The 15,763-nt window shown below is 45.5% G+C and overlaps 1 protein-coding gene across 1 annotated transcript in view; it reads left to right on the forward strand.

Moving 5' to 3' along the window:
* The window catches only part of LOC124803414 (testis-specific serine/threonine-protein kinase 4-like), a 123,144-nt gene that overhangs the window by 62,274 nt on the left and 45,107 nt on the right, over positions 1-15,763 (forward strand). The window contains exon 5 of the mRNA XM_047264599.1: positions 430-709. Coding sequence (XP_047120555.1) covers positions 430-709 — 280 coding nt within the window. The remainder of the gene's footprint in view (positions 1-429; positions 710-15,763) is intronic.

Here is a 15,763-nt window from a genome sequence, read left to right on the forward strand (position 1 = left end):
GAAATTTTGTCTCATTCAGATAACTACGAGCAACTGAGGGTTTTTTCGGTGACACCTGTACGACGTTTTCGTACCAGTGCCGCACTGCACGGACTCACAAATTCAAATGGCCGTTATGCTCTCACTAGCCAATACGCCCGCAGCCCTCTACTTTTATTGGTATTTGTATTCGGCTATGAAGGCTGCAACAGGATACAAGCGCATAGGATGGTGATGAGAAACTACACGCCCTCACTTTAGTTGCTCTTTGCTGGGAACCACCGCAGCTCGTAGTAGTTACACCTGGGTCGATCACTGCAGCACCAAAGTGGATTATCTACAGTTCTGGTGGAGACTAGCTTTATGCCACTGTGTGTAGACTGCCTATTTGTAACGATGCAGGAGACCTTGAGCAGCGGCATAATTTAGAGCGAGGCCGGGTCTCCGCAGGGACATCAAGTGCGAGAACCTGCTGATGGACGCCGAGATGAACGTGAAGCTGTCCGACTTCGGGTTCGCGCGGCGCTTCACGCCGCCGTCCAAGGACGGCCCCGGCAGCCCGCTCAGCGAGACCTTCTGCGGCAGCTACGCCTACGCTGCCCCCGAGATCCTCAAGGGTAGGCCCTACCGGCCCGACCTCAGCGACATCTGGTCCATGGGCGTCGTGCTCTACGCCATGGTCTTCGGGCGCCTGCCCTTCGACGACTCCAACTACACCAAGCTTCTCAAGGTGCGTGCATGGAGGAGCCCCCTAGCACTGTTCACACTAGGGATGCAGATAAGATACAGATATATCGAAATTTTACAAAAGCCATCGACATATACTAGCGATTCCCGTTCCCATGGCAATATCGATACCAAAACAGCAATATCGAGTGCCGATATTTTTATTTTACATTTTTTTCCCTCAATTTTCGATAAATATTTGAAGTTATTGTTTTGAAATTGTAGTAGAACACAATTTTACATTCCCTGTGTGAAGGAAACTTACTATTTTTTGAGGTTTCATCATGTTCAGTCTTTCTCTTTGGCTGTGTGAAGCAAGTGTATTCTATGACTGTGTGAAGTAACTGTAGACGGCACAAACAAGTGGTCCCATTGCCCTGTGCGAGGGGGAGGGGGGGGGGGGGGTCGGAGAGAGAGAGAATGGAATAACAAGATTTTCGATGAAAAGAAATAGCACATTAGCTGCATTAAAAAACGATTTTTTAACGCAACTAGTGCGCTGTTTCTTCACATCCGCATTCTTCAAAAACAGTTGCTGAAAATGATGGACAGATATCTAGGTGACAAGAATGGCCTTTGCTGTGGACGAAGACATGTGAGGGGAAATGCTGACTCGGAGTTAACAGCAGAAACTACAACGTTTAGGTTCACCACGCAATTTTGATACTACAACTGCTAGGTCGCTGGTGTTGGTAGAAACGAAAAAAACAGGGAAGTAGACAAGAAGTATTCTGGACAAATCCGATATGTGACGAAACCGAACGACGGACCCTTCGGACACCTTTCATTGAGCCACTTACATGCAGTTACCATTGTTGCCGACGTAATTATCGCCAAACGTGAAAGAGCATTGTTTTCCTTACAGTTCTAGATCTAAGGGGGACAGGCAGGCTGCTAGCTTATTGACGTGCAGAATATCTAATAATAAATCAATAGTTAGATATACAGCTCTAAGACCACCAGTATATTTACAACGCGCAGCTGATATTTTCATAGGCCAGTAGGTCGATATCTTCTCCTTCGATATATCGATACTTTTCCTCTATATACGTAGAGGTGTTAATATATTCTTTTAAACATCGATATATTGGATTACCGATATTTTTAAAAATATCAACAGTCCTAGTTCAAGCCTGAGCTACGGGAGTCCTCCAATGGGACATTTGATACAGTGTTGGGTATCGATAGCAATATACATTGCCTAAATCAACGCAGCACCCATAAAGACTGTCATCAGTGGCACAGTGGTCAAATATCTGAAGACTGAAGAAACGTAGAGTTACCACGCGGAGTGGCACGCGGAGTGGCCGCGCTGTTTAAGGCGCCATGCCACGGATTGATCGGCCGTTCCCGCCGGTAGTTCGACTCCTCCCTCGGGCACGTGTGTGTGTGTGTTGTTCTTAGCATAACATGGTTTAAGTAGTGTGTAATTCTAGTGACCGATGACCTTAGTAGTTTGGTCCCTTAGGAAATCACACACGTTTGAACATTTGTATAACGCCACTGAGACAGCACCTTGAGCTCCTGTTGCAGATACGGCGGGCGAGTACACTGTTCGTTTCTAAATTACTTTTACGACCTTCAAACAGGAACGACTCATTTCGTTACTGGCACAGTTTTTTAATTTCCTGCGTGTTTGTGTGCTTACTAGGTACAGTATGGACATGGCCTGTGACTGGCGTGAGCTGAGTTGGTCACCCTTCGCTCACAGCTCGAATGATATGAATTACCTCGAAGAAAAAGTTTTATTGACAAACAGCCAACATGGATTCAGCAAATATCGTTCTCTTGAAACACAAGTAGCTCTTCATTCTCACGAAGTAATGAGTGACATCGACTGTGGGATCAAACTGAGTCCATATTTTTAGATTGTCAAAAGGCTTTCAACACCGTTCCTCACAAGCGCCTTCTAATCAAGTTGCTTGCCTATGGAATATCGCCTCTGTTGTCCGACTGGGTTCTTGATTTTATGGCGGAAAGATCACAGTTCGAACTAAGTCACGGAAAGTCACCGAATAAAACAGAAGTGATATCTGGCGTTCCCCAAGGAAGATTTAAGGGCCCTCTTCTATTCCTGATCTACATGCACAATTTAGGAGATAATCTGAACAGTGCTCTTAGATTGTTTGCAACTGACGCTATCATTTACCGTCTTGTAAAGCCATTAGATGATCAAAACGAACTGCAAAATGATTTAGATCCACATGAGTACTAAATATAATCCGCTAAATTTCCGTTCCATGATAAATTACACAAATCTGAATGGTGTAAATTTAACTAAATACTTAGGGATTACAATTACGAATAACTTAAATTGAAATTATCAGATCAATTTATTGGCAGAACAGTTAGAAAATGTTACAGGTCTACTAAAGAGACTGCTTGCACTACACTTGTCCGCCCTCTTTTAGCGTATGACTTTACGGTGTGGGTTCCACAACGGATAGGATTGACGAAGAGAATAAGTCCAGATAAGGGCGGCACCCTTTGTGTTATTACTAAATAGGGGAGAGAGGGCCACTGATGTGATACCCACACCGGGGTGGCAATCATGAAAAAAACGGCGTTTTTCGTTGTGACAGGATCTTCTCATAAAATTTGAAACAGCAGTTTTCTCCTCAGAGTGTGAAATTATTTTGTTGGTGACCACCTACATAGAGAGAAATGATTATCATCGTAAAATTAGATATAGCAGAGTTTGCACAGAAAGATTTAAGTGGTGGTTTTTTCCACGCGCTGTTCGAGAGTGAATCAATAGAGAGGTACACAATGTGATCAAAAGTATGCGGTGACCCTACAAAACATACGTTTTCATATTACGTGCATTATGCTGCCACTTACTGCCAGGTACTCCATATCAGCGACCTCAGTAGTCATTAGACATCGTGAGAGAGAAAACTGGGGCGCTCCGCGGAACTCACGGACTTCGAACGTGGTCAGGTGATTGGGTGTCTGTACGAGAGATTTCCACACTCCTAAACATCCCTAGGTCCACTGTTTCCGAGCTGATAGTGAAGTGGAAACGTGAAGGGACATGTACAGCACAAAAGCGTATAGCCCAATCTCGCCTGTTGACTGACAGAGACCGCCGATAGTTGAGAGGTTCGTAATGTGTAATAAGCCGACATCCATCCAGACCGTCACACAAGAATTCGAGACCGCATCAGGATCCACTGCAAGTACTATGACAGTTAGGCAGGAGAAGAGAAAACTAGGATTTCATGGTCGAGCGGCTTATAAGCCATACATCACGCCTGTAAATGCCAAACGACGTCTCGCCTAGTGTAAAAAGTGTAAACATTGCACGATTAAACAGTGGAAAAACTTTGTGTGGAGTGACGAATCAAGGGTACACAAGCTGGCGATCCGATGGCAGGGTGTGGGTGTGACGAATGGCCAGTGACCGTCATCAGCCGGCCGAAGTGGCAGTGCGGTTAAAGGCGCTGCAGTCTGGAACCGCAAGACCGCTACGGTCGCGGGTTCGAATCCTGCCTCGGGCATGGATGTTTTTGATGTCCTTAGGATAGTTAGGTTTAACTAGTTCTAAGTTCTAGGAGACTAATGACTTCAGAAGTTGAGTCCCATAGTGCTCAGAGCCATTTGAACCATTTGAACCATTTGGCCGTCATCTGCCAGCGTGTGTAGTGCCAACAGTAAAATCTGGAGGAGATGGTGTTATGATGTGGTCGTGTTTTCATAGAAGGATTTTGCACCCCTTGTTGTTTTGCGTGGCACTATCACGGCACAGGTCTACACTGATGTTTTAAGCACCTTCTTGCTTCCCACTGTTGATCAGCAATTCGAGGATGGCGATTGTATCTTACAACACGATCGAGCACCTGTTCATAATGCACGGCTTGTGGAGGAGTGATTACACGACAATAACATCCCTGTAATGGACTGGCCTGTACAGAGTCCAGACATGAATCCTACAGAACACCTTTGGGATGCTTTGGAACGCCGACTTCGTCCCAGGCCTCACCGACCGACGTCGATACCTCTCCACAGTGCAGCACTCCATGAAAAATGGACTGCCATTCCCGAAGAAACCTTCCAGGACCTGATTGAAGGTATGCCTGCGAGAATGGATGCTGTCACCAAGGCTAAGAGTGGGCCAACACCATACTGAATTCCAGCGTTACCGATGGAAGGCGCCACGAACTTGTTAGTAATTTTCAGGCAGGAGTCCGGATACTTTTGATCACATAGTGAAGTTTGAAGGTGGTTCGATCAGCCCTCTGTCATGCACTTAATTCTGAATTGCAGACTAGTCATGTAGAGGCAGATACAGAATTTAGATGTAGTGTTTCATTTTGCACGGTCATCGGTGATCAGATGGTGTTCAGGAGAACTGTCTGTGCGCCCTCTGTTTCGACTCTATGGGCAGTAACTGAGAAGAATTTGGAGATGAACAGTGTTTGAAACATTCATTCTGGGGTACAACCATGCCTCACGATGCGAATGTACTCATGTTGAACTGCTTCAGCCGTTTGAATGCGGTCGCACTGTGGGCCTGCAAAGGCTGGATGGATGTATCAACGGATTGCTGGACATGTGGGGCACAATGTATCGGTGGTGTGTCCCGGCTTTCAGCAGTGGTCTGGAACGTGCCTATATCTATAGGCAAGATTCTGGATGTCTGCGTAGTACAGAAGCTAGTCTAGGCCGAAGTATTGTTCTAGTAGCGGTGGCCGACGGAAGATTATCCAGCGATGAAATCCGGTCATCTGCTGTGTTATCAGTGACCGTTGGGAACAGTCTTTTTCCAGCAGGACTAAGACTACTGGCGCCTCTGTCCAGGTTACTACTTATACACCGACACCACCAGGCGCAGCTATTCTGGTATCCTGGAGTAGTCCAACGGAGAGCTGAATGACGCTTTGTTGTCTTCAGTGGAATGATTACATTCTGTATGTAATTCATGGACGTATACATGGAAGGCATACACCTGGCGAGGAGCCTACTCCGGATTGCATTAGCCAAAGACACAAAAATCCTACCCTAGGCTTCACAGTGTCAGAACCATCAGTTACAAATCGTGGTCACTTTTGATGTTTCTGCAGCATAAAGTAACCTGTGCCCGCTACATTGCACAGGATGTTATCTCTGCGCACTGCCATTTCTTCGACAGGCAGATGACGTGCTTGCTCAGCAGGATAGGGCACCTCAACGTACATCTGCTGCATCGCTACGTCCTCTTCCTGGTGAGTTAACAACTGGCCTAGACAGCAAGGTCACCAGATCTCTCGCCAGTTGGACAGATATCGGACATGATGTAAAGGGAACATAATCGTTATTCAAGGTCTGGTTCAAATGGCTCTGAGCACTATGGGACTTAACAACGGTGGTCATCAGTCCCCTAGAACTTAGAACCACTTAATCTTAACTGACCTAAGGACATCACACACATCCATGCCCGAGGCAGGATTCGAACCTGCGACCGTAGCAGTCGCGCGGTTCCGGACTGCGCGCCTAGAACCGCGAGACCACCGCGGCCGGCTATTCAAGGTCTGTAAGAACAAATGCTGTGTTGAAACAAAAGATGGGGTTACTCAGACGGGGGTGTTCTGTCTACTGACGCGACTCTTTGGGCACCCTGTACTGTTATACTGATGAGCTAAAACATTATGACCACCTGCTTGTTTGTCCGTCTTTGGAACGAAATACATCACTGATTCTGTGTATCGGGGATCCGACAGTTTGTTGGTAGGTTTATCGAAGTATATGGCATTAGGTATCTACTCACAGGTCATGTAATTTGCGTAAATAATGGGCCGCGCGTGATGGGGCCCTATAGCGACGTAGATGGATTCCATAGGATTCATATCAGCCAAATCTGGTGGCCGAGATATCAACAATGTGAATTCACTATACTTAAAACTTCCGGGCTGATAGGCCGTAGTCGAAGTATAAAACTCTCTCCTGACGTTTCGTCTCCGACTGCGGGAGACATCCTCGGAGAATATTCCGCAGTCGGAGACGAAACGTCAGGAGAGAGTTTTATACTTCGACCACGGCCTATCAGCCCGGAAGTTTTAAGTGAAGACAATACCGGCCGTGAAAGCTTACATTGTATGATGAATTCACTATAGTTCTCCATGAACCACTGTAGGATGGTTCTGGTCTGTGATATGGACATTTATACAGCTGGAAGATGACATTGCTGTTGCGGAAGACATCAAGCATGATGGGATCCAAGTGGCTTGCAGCTGTGAGCGTGTCTTCGATTACTACCCCAGGTCTCACGCAACTACAGGGGAATGTCTCCCACAGCACAATATTGCTCCCACCAGTCTGCGTCTGTGACACGCAGCACTTTTCGAGCCGCCGTTCATCTCGACGACGGCTTTTGTGGAGACGACCATCGACCTAGTGTAGCAAAAATGTGATTCACCCGAAGAGCCGACGTGTTACCATTGATGGAGAGTCCAATCCTGATGGTACTTCACCCATTTCAATCCTAATTGACAATGTCGTTGGGTCAACATGTGAAGACGTAGGGCTGATCTGCTGTGGAGCTCTATGTTCAACAATGTACGACAGAACGGTGTGCTCCGAAACACTTATGCGTGCATAAGCATCGTGCTCTTTCGGCAGAGATGCCAGAGATCATCATCTACCCTACTTTACAGAGCAGACAAGCCTCCGAACCCCATGTTCTGTGAAGAGTCGTGGGCGTCATGTCATATAGCCCCTGGTGGTAGTTTCACTGTCCTTCTACACAACGTGATCAAAAGTATCTGGACACCTGGCTGAAAATGACTTACAATTTTCTGGTGCACGCCATTGGTAATGCTGAAATTCAATATCATGTTGGCCCACCCTTAGCCTTGATGACAGCTTCCACTCTCGCAGTCATACGTTCAGTCATGTTATTGAAGGTTTCTTGGGGAATGACAGCCCATTCTTCACGGAGTGCTGTACTGAGGAGAGGTATCGATGTCGGTCGGTGAGGCCTGGCACGAAGTCGGGGCTCGAAAACATCCCAAAGGTGTTCTGTAGGATGCAGGTCAGGACTCTGTGCAGGCCAGTCGATTATAGGGATGTTATTGTCGTGTAACCACTCCGCTACAGGCTGTGCATTATGAACAGGTGCTCGATCGTGTTGAAAGATACAATCGCCAACCTCGAATTGCTCTTCAACAGTGGGAAACAAGAAGGTGCTTAAAACATCAATGTAGGTCTGTGCTGTGATAGTGCCACGCAAAACAACAAGCGGTGCAAACCCCCTCCATGAAAAACACGACCACACCATAACACCACTGCCTCCGAATATTACTGTTGGCACTACACACGCTGGCACATGACGTTCACCGGGCATTCGCCATACCCACACTCTGCCATCGGATCGCCACACTGTGTACGGTGATCCCTCACCCTACTCAACGTTTTTCCACTGTTAAATCGTCCAATGTTTAAGCTTCTTACACCAAGCGAGGCGTCGTTTGGCATTTACCGGCGTGATGTATGGCTTATGAGCAGGCGCTCGACCGTGAAATCTAAGTTTTCTTACCTCCCGCCTAACTGTCATAGTACTTGCAGTGGATCCTGATGCAGTTTGGAATTCAGGTGTCTGCCTATTACACATTACGACCCTCTTCAACTGTCGGCGGTCTTTGTCAGTTAACAGATGAGGTCGGCCTGTACGCTTCTGTACTGTACGTGTCCGTTCACGTTTCCACTTCACTATCATATCGTAAACAGTGGACCTAGGGATGTTTAGGAGTGTGGAAATCTCGCGAACAGACGTATGATACAACTGTCATCCAATCACCTGACCACGTTCGAAGTCAGTGAGTTCCGCGGAGTGCCCCATTCTGCTCTCTCACGATGTCTAATGACTACTGAGGTTGCTGAGATGGAGTACCTGGCAGTAGGTGGCAGCACAATGCACCAAATATGGAAAATGTATGTTTTTGGGGGTGTCCGCATACTTTTTGTCACATAGTGTACTTGTTTCCATAGATGCTCTCGACAGTAGCACGTGCATATTCGACCAGCTTCGCCCTTTTCGAGTTTCTCGTTCACAGGTTCTGCGTAATAATAATCTGCCCTTTGATAAAGTGGCTTGGATTCCGCCATTTGCAGCCCATATCTTCGCTATGAAGATTCCCCATTCGTGTGTGTTCCGCTTACATGGTTTTGTTACCGCGTCAAGTGAACGCAACGCTACCAGGCGGCATCCAACGTCTCAATGGGCAGCGGTCGTAACGTTTTGGATATTCAGTGTTTGTTTTTGTTTCATTTGATCTGAATTTTTTATCATACATTCCTACAACGATGAACTACCTGTCGCATCACTTGTCAATAAAATCACCTTCTCGTTGGTGGTGTTGCATTTTTTCCGGCAATGTTGAACACTGGAATAATTTCAGCCATTACGACAGTGTTGAAATGTACTGATTGTTCTTTTGTGTAAAATCTCCATTCTTCTGCACCTCCACAGCTGAATAATGTAGGTATTTAGTGAATACCCCACAGCCGTGTTCCAGTTTCGATTCTTACGCCAGAAGCCAAGGTGTAATTAGATGAATGACGAACACTAACTTCACTTAACGAAGGTTTATTCAGCACTTGCACATACAAGAGCGCGGAGCGAACTGCTTCCGGCCAGAACACAAACGGTATGTATACGGTTACAAAACATTCCAGTACAATGATTCTTGGCATTTGTGAATACTTCTAGAATGTACTCGAACCGAATATAGAAATTAAAATTTTACAGTTCAGGTGAGTTTTGAACTCACGACCCTCCATGCAACAGTCTAGTAACATACCCACTGCACCACGGTGATTGTGCTGCGGAAGTTCTTTTGCGGCAGCAAATGAATGTCTTCACGTAACTAAAGAGCATGAAGAAGTCAGGATCCCTGCAGGCACTGTTTGCTGGCGTGTGTCAGGCGGTCAGCGAAGTCGTTTCAGTGTCCTCGTCGTGTTCTAGACCTTGTAACCTTGTAGGGTTATGTGTGGCGTTTAGACATTTTCGAGTCATGCCAACGCACATTACTGTCATTTTGTGGGAATCAGTTAAGAAAACTGTAGATGGGTTTCCGGTCACTTGAAGTTGTTCGTTTAGAACGAAACCATCTGTGTCACAATAAACATCCCTGAAATATGGCTTTGGCGCTTTTTATTAACATTTACGTCTTTATATATCTTTGAGTTTTTTTAAGTGCTTATTTATGATAAAAGATGAAATATAGAAAGTGCAGTATGTTTACTTGGACCAAATTGCATACAAGGTGATATGAAAATGCGTGCGGTAAAATATAAATATTTTATGTACAAACAATAATAAATCGTTTGATACAAATGTATTCATGCCATTATTAAAAGCATTTATAAGACAAAAGTTCTCATATTAGCATGAAAGGCAAAATGTGGTATTAATGCTATATTTTCATGAACCAATCCGAGAATAATATCAAGTGCAGCCGTAAGCAGTAAAGGAAAAAATATTCCAACAGTCATGACATCAACCAAAACAAATCACTCACTTGTGACAGCTACGAAGTGCTATAATTCCCTTTGAACTGATCTGGAGTGTGACCGTTAGTGAGGAAGGTATTTCTCTGCAAATGCATGATTGTTCCTAACCAACAAGTACCCCATATGCTGAACTATCTTAAACATCAGAGAGTCCTTATTTGATTGGTGTTCAAAAAAATGGATCAAATGGCTCTGAGCACTATGGGACTTAACATCTTTGGTCGTCAGTCCCCTAGAACTTAGAACCACGTAAACCTAACTAACCTAAGGACACCACACACATCCATGTCCGAGGCAGGATTCGAACCTGCGACCGTAGCGGTCACGCGGTTCCAGACTGAAGCGCCTAGAACCGCACGGCCATACCGGCCGGCTACGTTGGTGTTCCTATTCATGTAGTGCATTTTGAGAGTCCACAGTACCACAGTCTTCAGACAAATTTCTGTGAGGTATACTATAGCGTCACTGAAATTTCTGTGAATTCTGCTGATGTAAACCATGTCTCTGGGCGTAATTAAAACCGTCTTGCATCTGCCGATGCGTTGACTCTGTACGCACGGCATGTGCCCGTATCGTCTTCGTCTGTACATAGTAATATATCAGTAGCTGACTATACGAGATACTGTTACACGCTGTTATCACACAACCTCTTACAGTACATTCATAAGGATTACGAATGATCTAACTATTCAGTTTTGGAAATTCTGCGCAAGGGGAAACGGAACAATGAATAACGACAATTAAACATGAAACATGAATAGGATGGGTCTGACACACTGACTCCAGAAGGCACTAGAATAAAAGCAACAGGTTCAGCAAACATGACTACGATTGTAGCTAGCAGACGCTTGGACAGTTACAGATGAGCAGGTTTTCAAGATAGCGCCAGATAATTTTTGCCTAGATTGAAGGTGGGAACACTAAGACAGTGAGATATTTCAGCGAACTGTACTTGTGTGATACAATACACTGTTCTGTAAAACGTAAGGATAAGATAGGTAAGCTATCTCAGCGTATTAATTATTCGGTGGAAATAAATGAAAACGCGGGAGCATGTTGCCGGAAGTCTCCCAGTCGAGCAAAGAACGTTGGACGTCAAGTGGCGTGAGGTCAGCGTTACTTATAGCGTAAATGGGGCCGACCATGCAAAGCGAGGCAGTTGAAGGAACGGGAGAAGACTGTGTCTGTTGATAGGCGAGCAGTTACGATGCTCTGTGGTGGTGTTCTTCATTACAACTTGGCCTAGAGACAACATTTGAATGACATCAGACGTGGCATAATCATCGGGAAACTAGAAGAAGGACGAAGTGTGACGATTGTTGTTATGACCAGACAAAATTACAATCGTCCGGCCTCAACTGTGAATTCTTTGCTCGCTCTGAGAGACAGCTCATCGAACAACAGCAAATGAAATGTAAGTTCACTTTATTTCGCGAATGATAAAAAGATTTACTTAACTTGCTACAGTCCTTTGCTGCAGGAGTACTTGATAATTTACAAGTGTCATTGACTATTAAAATATCACTTGATGAACTAATTAACAAACTTTTCTCTGGAAATACAATGTTCATCATTTACAAAAGTACATTTCCATCTAAAACTTGAATAACACTTCAGTCCCACGCGGCGATGTTGACTGCTTCAGCTGAGGTCACGAACTGGTGCTGAGTGCTTTCATGCTCGGCTCTGTAATGACCTCTGCGCGAGGACATTGCTGTGCTGAGACAGATGGCGTGTCTCCTTCAGCTTCTCCCGTTCGTCTTTTGGATTGCAGCCAGATCTCACCATCGATGTGCACTGTCGACTTTGCTGCGGCACTGCTATCTCTGGACCGTATCACAACTGCAGGCCAGGAGACTGGTGTTGTTCATAGTATTGTTTCACGTGCATGGGGAGCGTTCTGAACCACAAGCACCACTGCCGGAAAGAGAGGAAGTTGTCGATCACGGTCAACTACTGCAAACAGATGACCGATATACGGCACAACAGACAAGAAGGGGCGCACGACAAACATCTATCTATCTATATATCTATATCTATACTCCGCGAGCCACCTTACGGTGTGTGGCGGAGGGTACTTATTGTACCACTATCTGATCCCCCCTTCCGTGTTCCATTCACGAATTGTGCGTGGGAAGAACGACTGCTTGTAAGTCTCCGTATTTGCTCTAATTTCTCGGATCTTTTCGTTGTGATCATTACGCGAGATATATGTGGGCGGTAGTAATATGTTGCCCATCTCTTCCCGGAATGTGCTCTCTCGTAATTTCGATAATAAACCTCTCCGTATTGCGTAACGCCTTTCTTGAAGTGTCCGCCACTGGAGCTTGTTCAACATCTCCGTAACGCTCTCGCGCTGACTAAATGTCCCCATGACGAATCGCGCTGCTTTTCGCTGGATCATGTCTATCTCTTCTATTAATCCAACCTGGTAAGGGTCCCATACTGATGAGCAATACTCAAGAATCGGACGAACAAGCGTTTTGTAAGCTACTTCTTTCGTTGATGAGCCACATTTTCTTAGAATTCTTCCTATGAATCTCAACCTGGCGCCTGCTTTTCCCACTATTTGTTTTATGTGATCATTCCACTTCAGATCGCTCCGGATAGTAACTCCTAAGTATTTTACGGTCGTTACCGCTTCCAATGATTTACCACCTATGGCATAATCGTACTGGAATGGATTTCTGCCCCTATGTATGCGCATTATATTACATTTATCTACGTTTAGGGAAAGCTGCCAGCTGTCGCACCATGCATTAATCCTCTGCAGGTCCTCCTGGAGTACGTACGAGTCTTCTGATGTTGCTACTTTCTTGTAGACAACCGTGTCATCTGCAAATAGCCTCACGGAGCTACCGATGTTGTCAACTAAGTCATTTATGTATATTGTAAACAATAAAGGTCCTATCACGCTTCCCTGCGGTACTCCCGAAATTACCTCTACATCTGCAGATTTTGAACCGTTAAGAATGACATGTTGTGTTCTTTCTTCTAGGAAGTCCTGAATCCAATCACAAACCTGGTCCGATATTCCGTAAGCTCGTATTTTTTTCACTAAACGTAAGTGCGGAACCGTATCAAATGCCTTCCTGAAGTCCAGGAATACGGCATCAATCTGCTCGCCAGTGTCTACGGCACTGTGAATTTCTTGGGCAAATAGGGCGAGCTGAGTTTCACATGATCTCTGTTTGCGGAATCCATGTTGGTTATGATGAAGGAGATTTGTATTATCTAAGAACGTCATAATACGAGAACACAAAACATGTTCCATTATTCTACAACAGATTGACGTAAGCGAACATTGGTTGGAACCGTATTTAACAGGACTGGAACGCATGCAGTCGCAAGCTCCAGTGGCACTGTGCTTGTATAGGGTGGTGGTTTTCCCAGCGACCTATCTGTTGTGTTCCCTTGACAACCGCCCAACGGTGGCACTATTTGCAACAGTGCAAAGAGCATAGCAACTGCACCAACAAACAGTGGGGTCGCATGTTCATCTCGGATGAGGGCAGAATCATCCTCTGTAGTGATTTTGGGCCCTCATATGGCGAAAGGTGGAACATGAAATGCACCAAGGGACATTGTCGAATATGATCGTTTCGCTGGTCCCAGAGACATAATGTAAGGAGGCCTTATCTTGCATGGGCGTACTGACCTCCACATCTTTTCACACGTTACACTCACCACTCAACGTTATTGTGACGTTGTGCTGCTTCTCCAATTGCGTCTTTTCAAGGACACATTCGACCACGGCTTCATTCATTTTTGTGGATGACAATGCGCTTCCGATTCGAATAGCGCAGATGAAGGTGCTCTTGTAATGAGAGGATATTCGGTGAATGGACTGGCGTGCCCCTGTTTACCACTTGCATCCCATCCAGCAGCTGTGCGATGCGTGGGGAGACGTATTGCAGTGACTCCACATCCACCAACGACCATCCACAAGAACTCCCCATCAACCTTGTGACCAACACGGCAGCGCGTTGCAGAGCATGCATTGTTGTCCGTGGTGATCACACATCCTATTAAGAAAAGTGTCTCGACTATTGTTATGTCTAGGGGACCATCATAAACCGCGGTGTCTTTACACTAATTATTGTCTTTCAATAAAGGTGTAATTTCTGTTCGTCTCATTGCGTATTTCTTTCAGTTACCGTCTGTAATCGACCTCAGTGGTTCTTTCTATGTATGGTCCAAGTTTCATCGATCTGTGTTACACGGTAGTGACACATCATGCGGAAATCGCTTTCATCCTTAAATTTTGCGCACCAGTATTATACAGGGTGGTACACTGATAGTGACCGGGCCAAATATCTCACGAAATAAGCATCAACCGAAAAAACTACAAAGAACGAAACTCGTCTAGCTTGAAGGGGGAAATCAGATGGCACTGTGGTTGACCCGCTAGATGGCGGTGCCATAGGTCAAACGGATATCAATTGCGTTTTTTTTTTAAATAGGAACTCCCATTTTTATTACATATTCGTGTAGTACGTAAGGAAATACGAATGTTTTAGTTGGACCACTTTTTTCGCTTTGTGATAGATGGCACTGTAATAGTCACAAACGTATAAGTACGTGGTACCACAGTGTGGACGGTATTTGTTTCGTGATACATTACCCGTGTTAAAATGGACCGTTTACCAATTGCGGAAAAGGTTGATATCGTGTTGATGTATGGCTGGTGTGATCAAAATGCCCAACGGGCGTGTGCTATGTATGCTGCTCGGTATCCAGGACGACATCACCCAAATGTCCAGACCGTTCGCCGGATAGTTACGTTATTTAAGGAAACAGGAAGTGTTCAGCCATATGTGAAACATCAACCACGACCTGCAACAAATGATGATGCTCAAGTATGTGTTTTAGCTGCTGTCGCGGCTAATCCGCACATCAGTAACAGACAAATTGCGCGAGAATCGGGAATCTCAAAAACGTCGGTGTTAAGAATGCTACACCAACATCGGTTGCACCCGTACCATATTTCTGTGCACCAGGAATTGCATGGCGACAACTTTGAACGTCGTGTACAGTTCTGCCACTGGGCACAAGAGAAATTACAGGACGATGACAGATTTTTTGCACGCGTTCTATTTATCGACGGAGCGTCACTCACCAACAGCGGTAACGTAAATCGGCATAATATGCACTGTTGGGCAACGGAAAACCCACGAGGGCTGCGACAAGTAGAACATGAGCGACCTTGGCGGGTTAATGTATGGTGTGGCATTATTGGAGGAAGGGTAATTGGCCCCCATTTTATCGATGGCAATCGAAATGGTGCAATGTATGCTGATTTCCTAAGTAATGTTCTACCTATGTTACTACGTTTCACTACATGACAGAATGGCGATGTAAATCCAACATGATGGATGTCCGGCACATAGCTCGCGTGCGGTTGAAGCGGTATTGAATAGCATATTTCATGACAGGTGGATTGGTCGTCGAAGCACGATACCATGGCCCGCACGTTCACCGGATCTGACGTCCCCGGATTGGGAAAGTCGAAGGATATTTGCTGTCGTGATCCACCGACAACGCCTGACAATATGCGTCAGCGCATTGT

This window comes from Schistocerca piceifrons, chromosome 6 (assembly GCF_021461385.2).
Source record: "Schistocerca piceifrons isolate TAMUIC-IGC-003096 chromosome 6, iqSchPice1.1, whole genome shotgun sequence".
Classification (NCBI taxonomy): Eukaryota; Metazoa; Arthropoda; class Insecta; order Orthoptera; family Acrididae; genus Schistocerca; species Schistocerca piceifrons.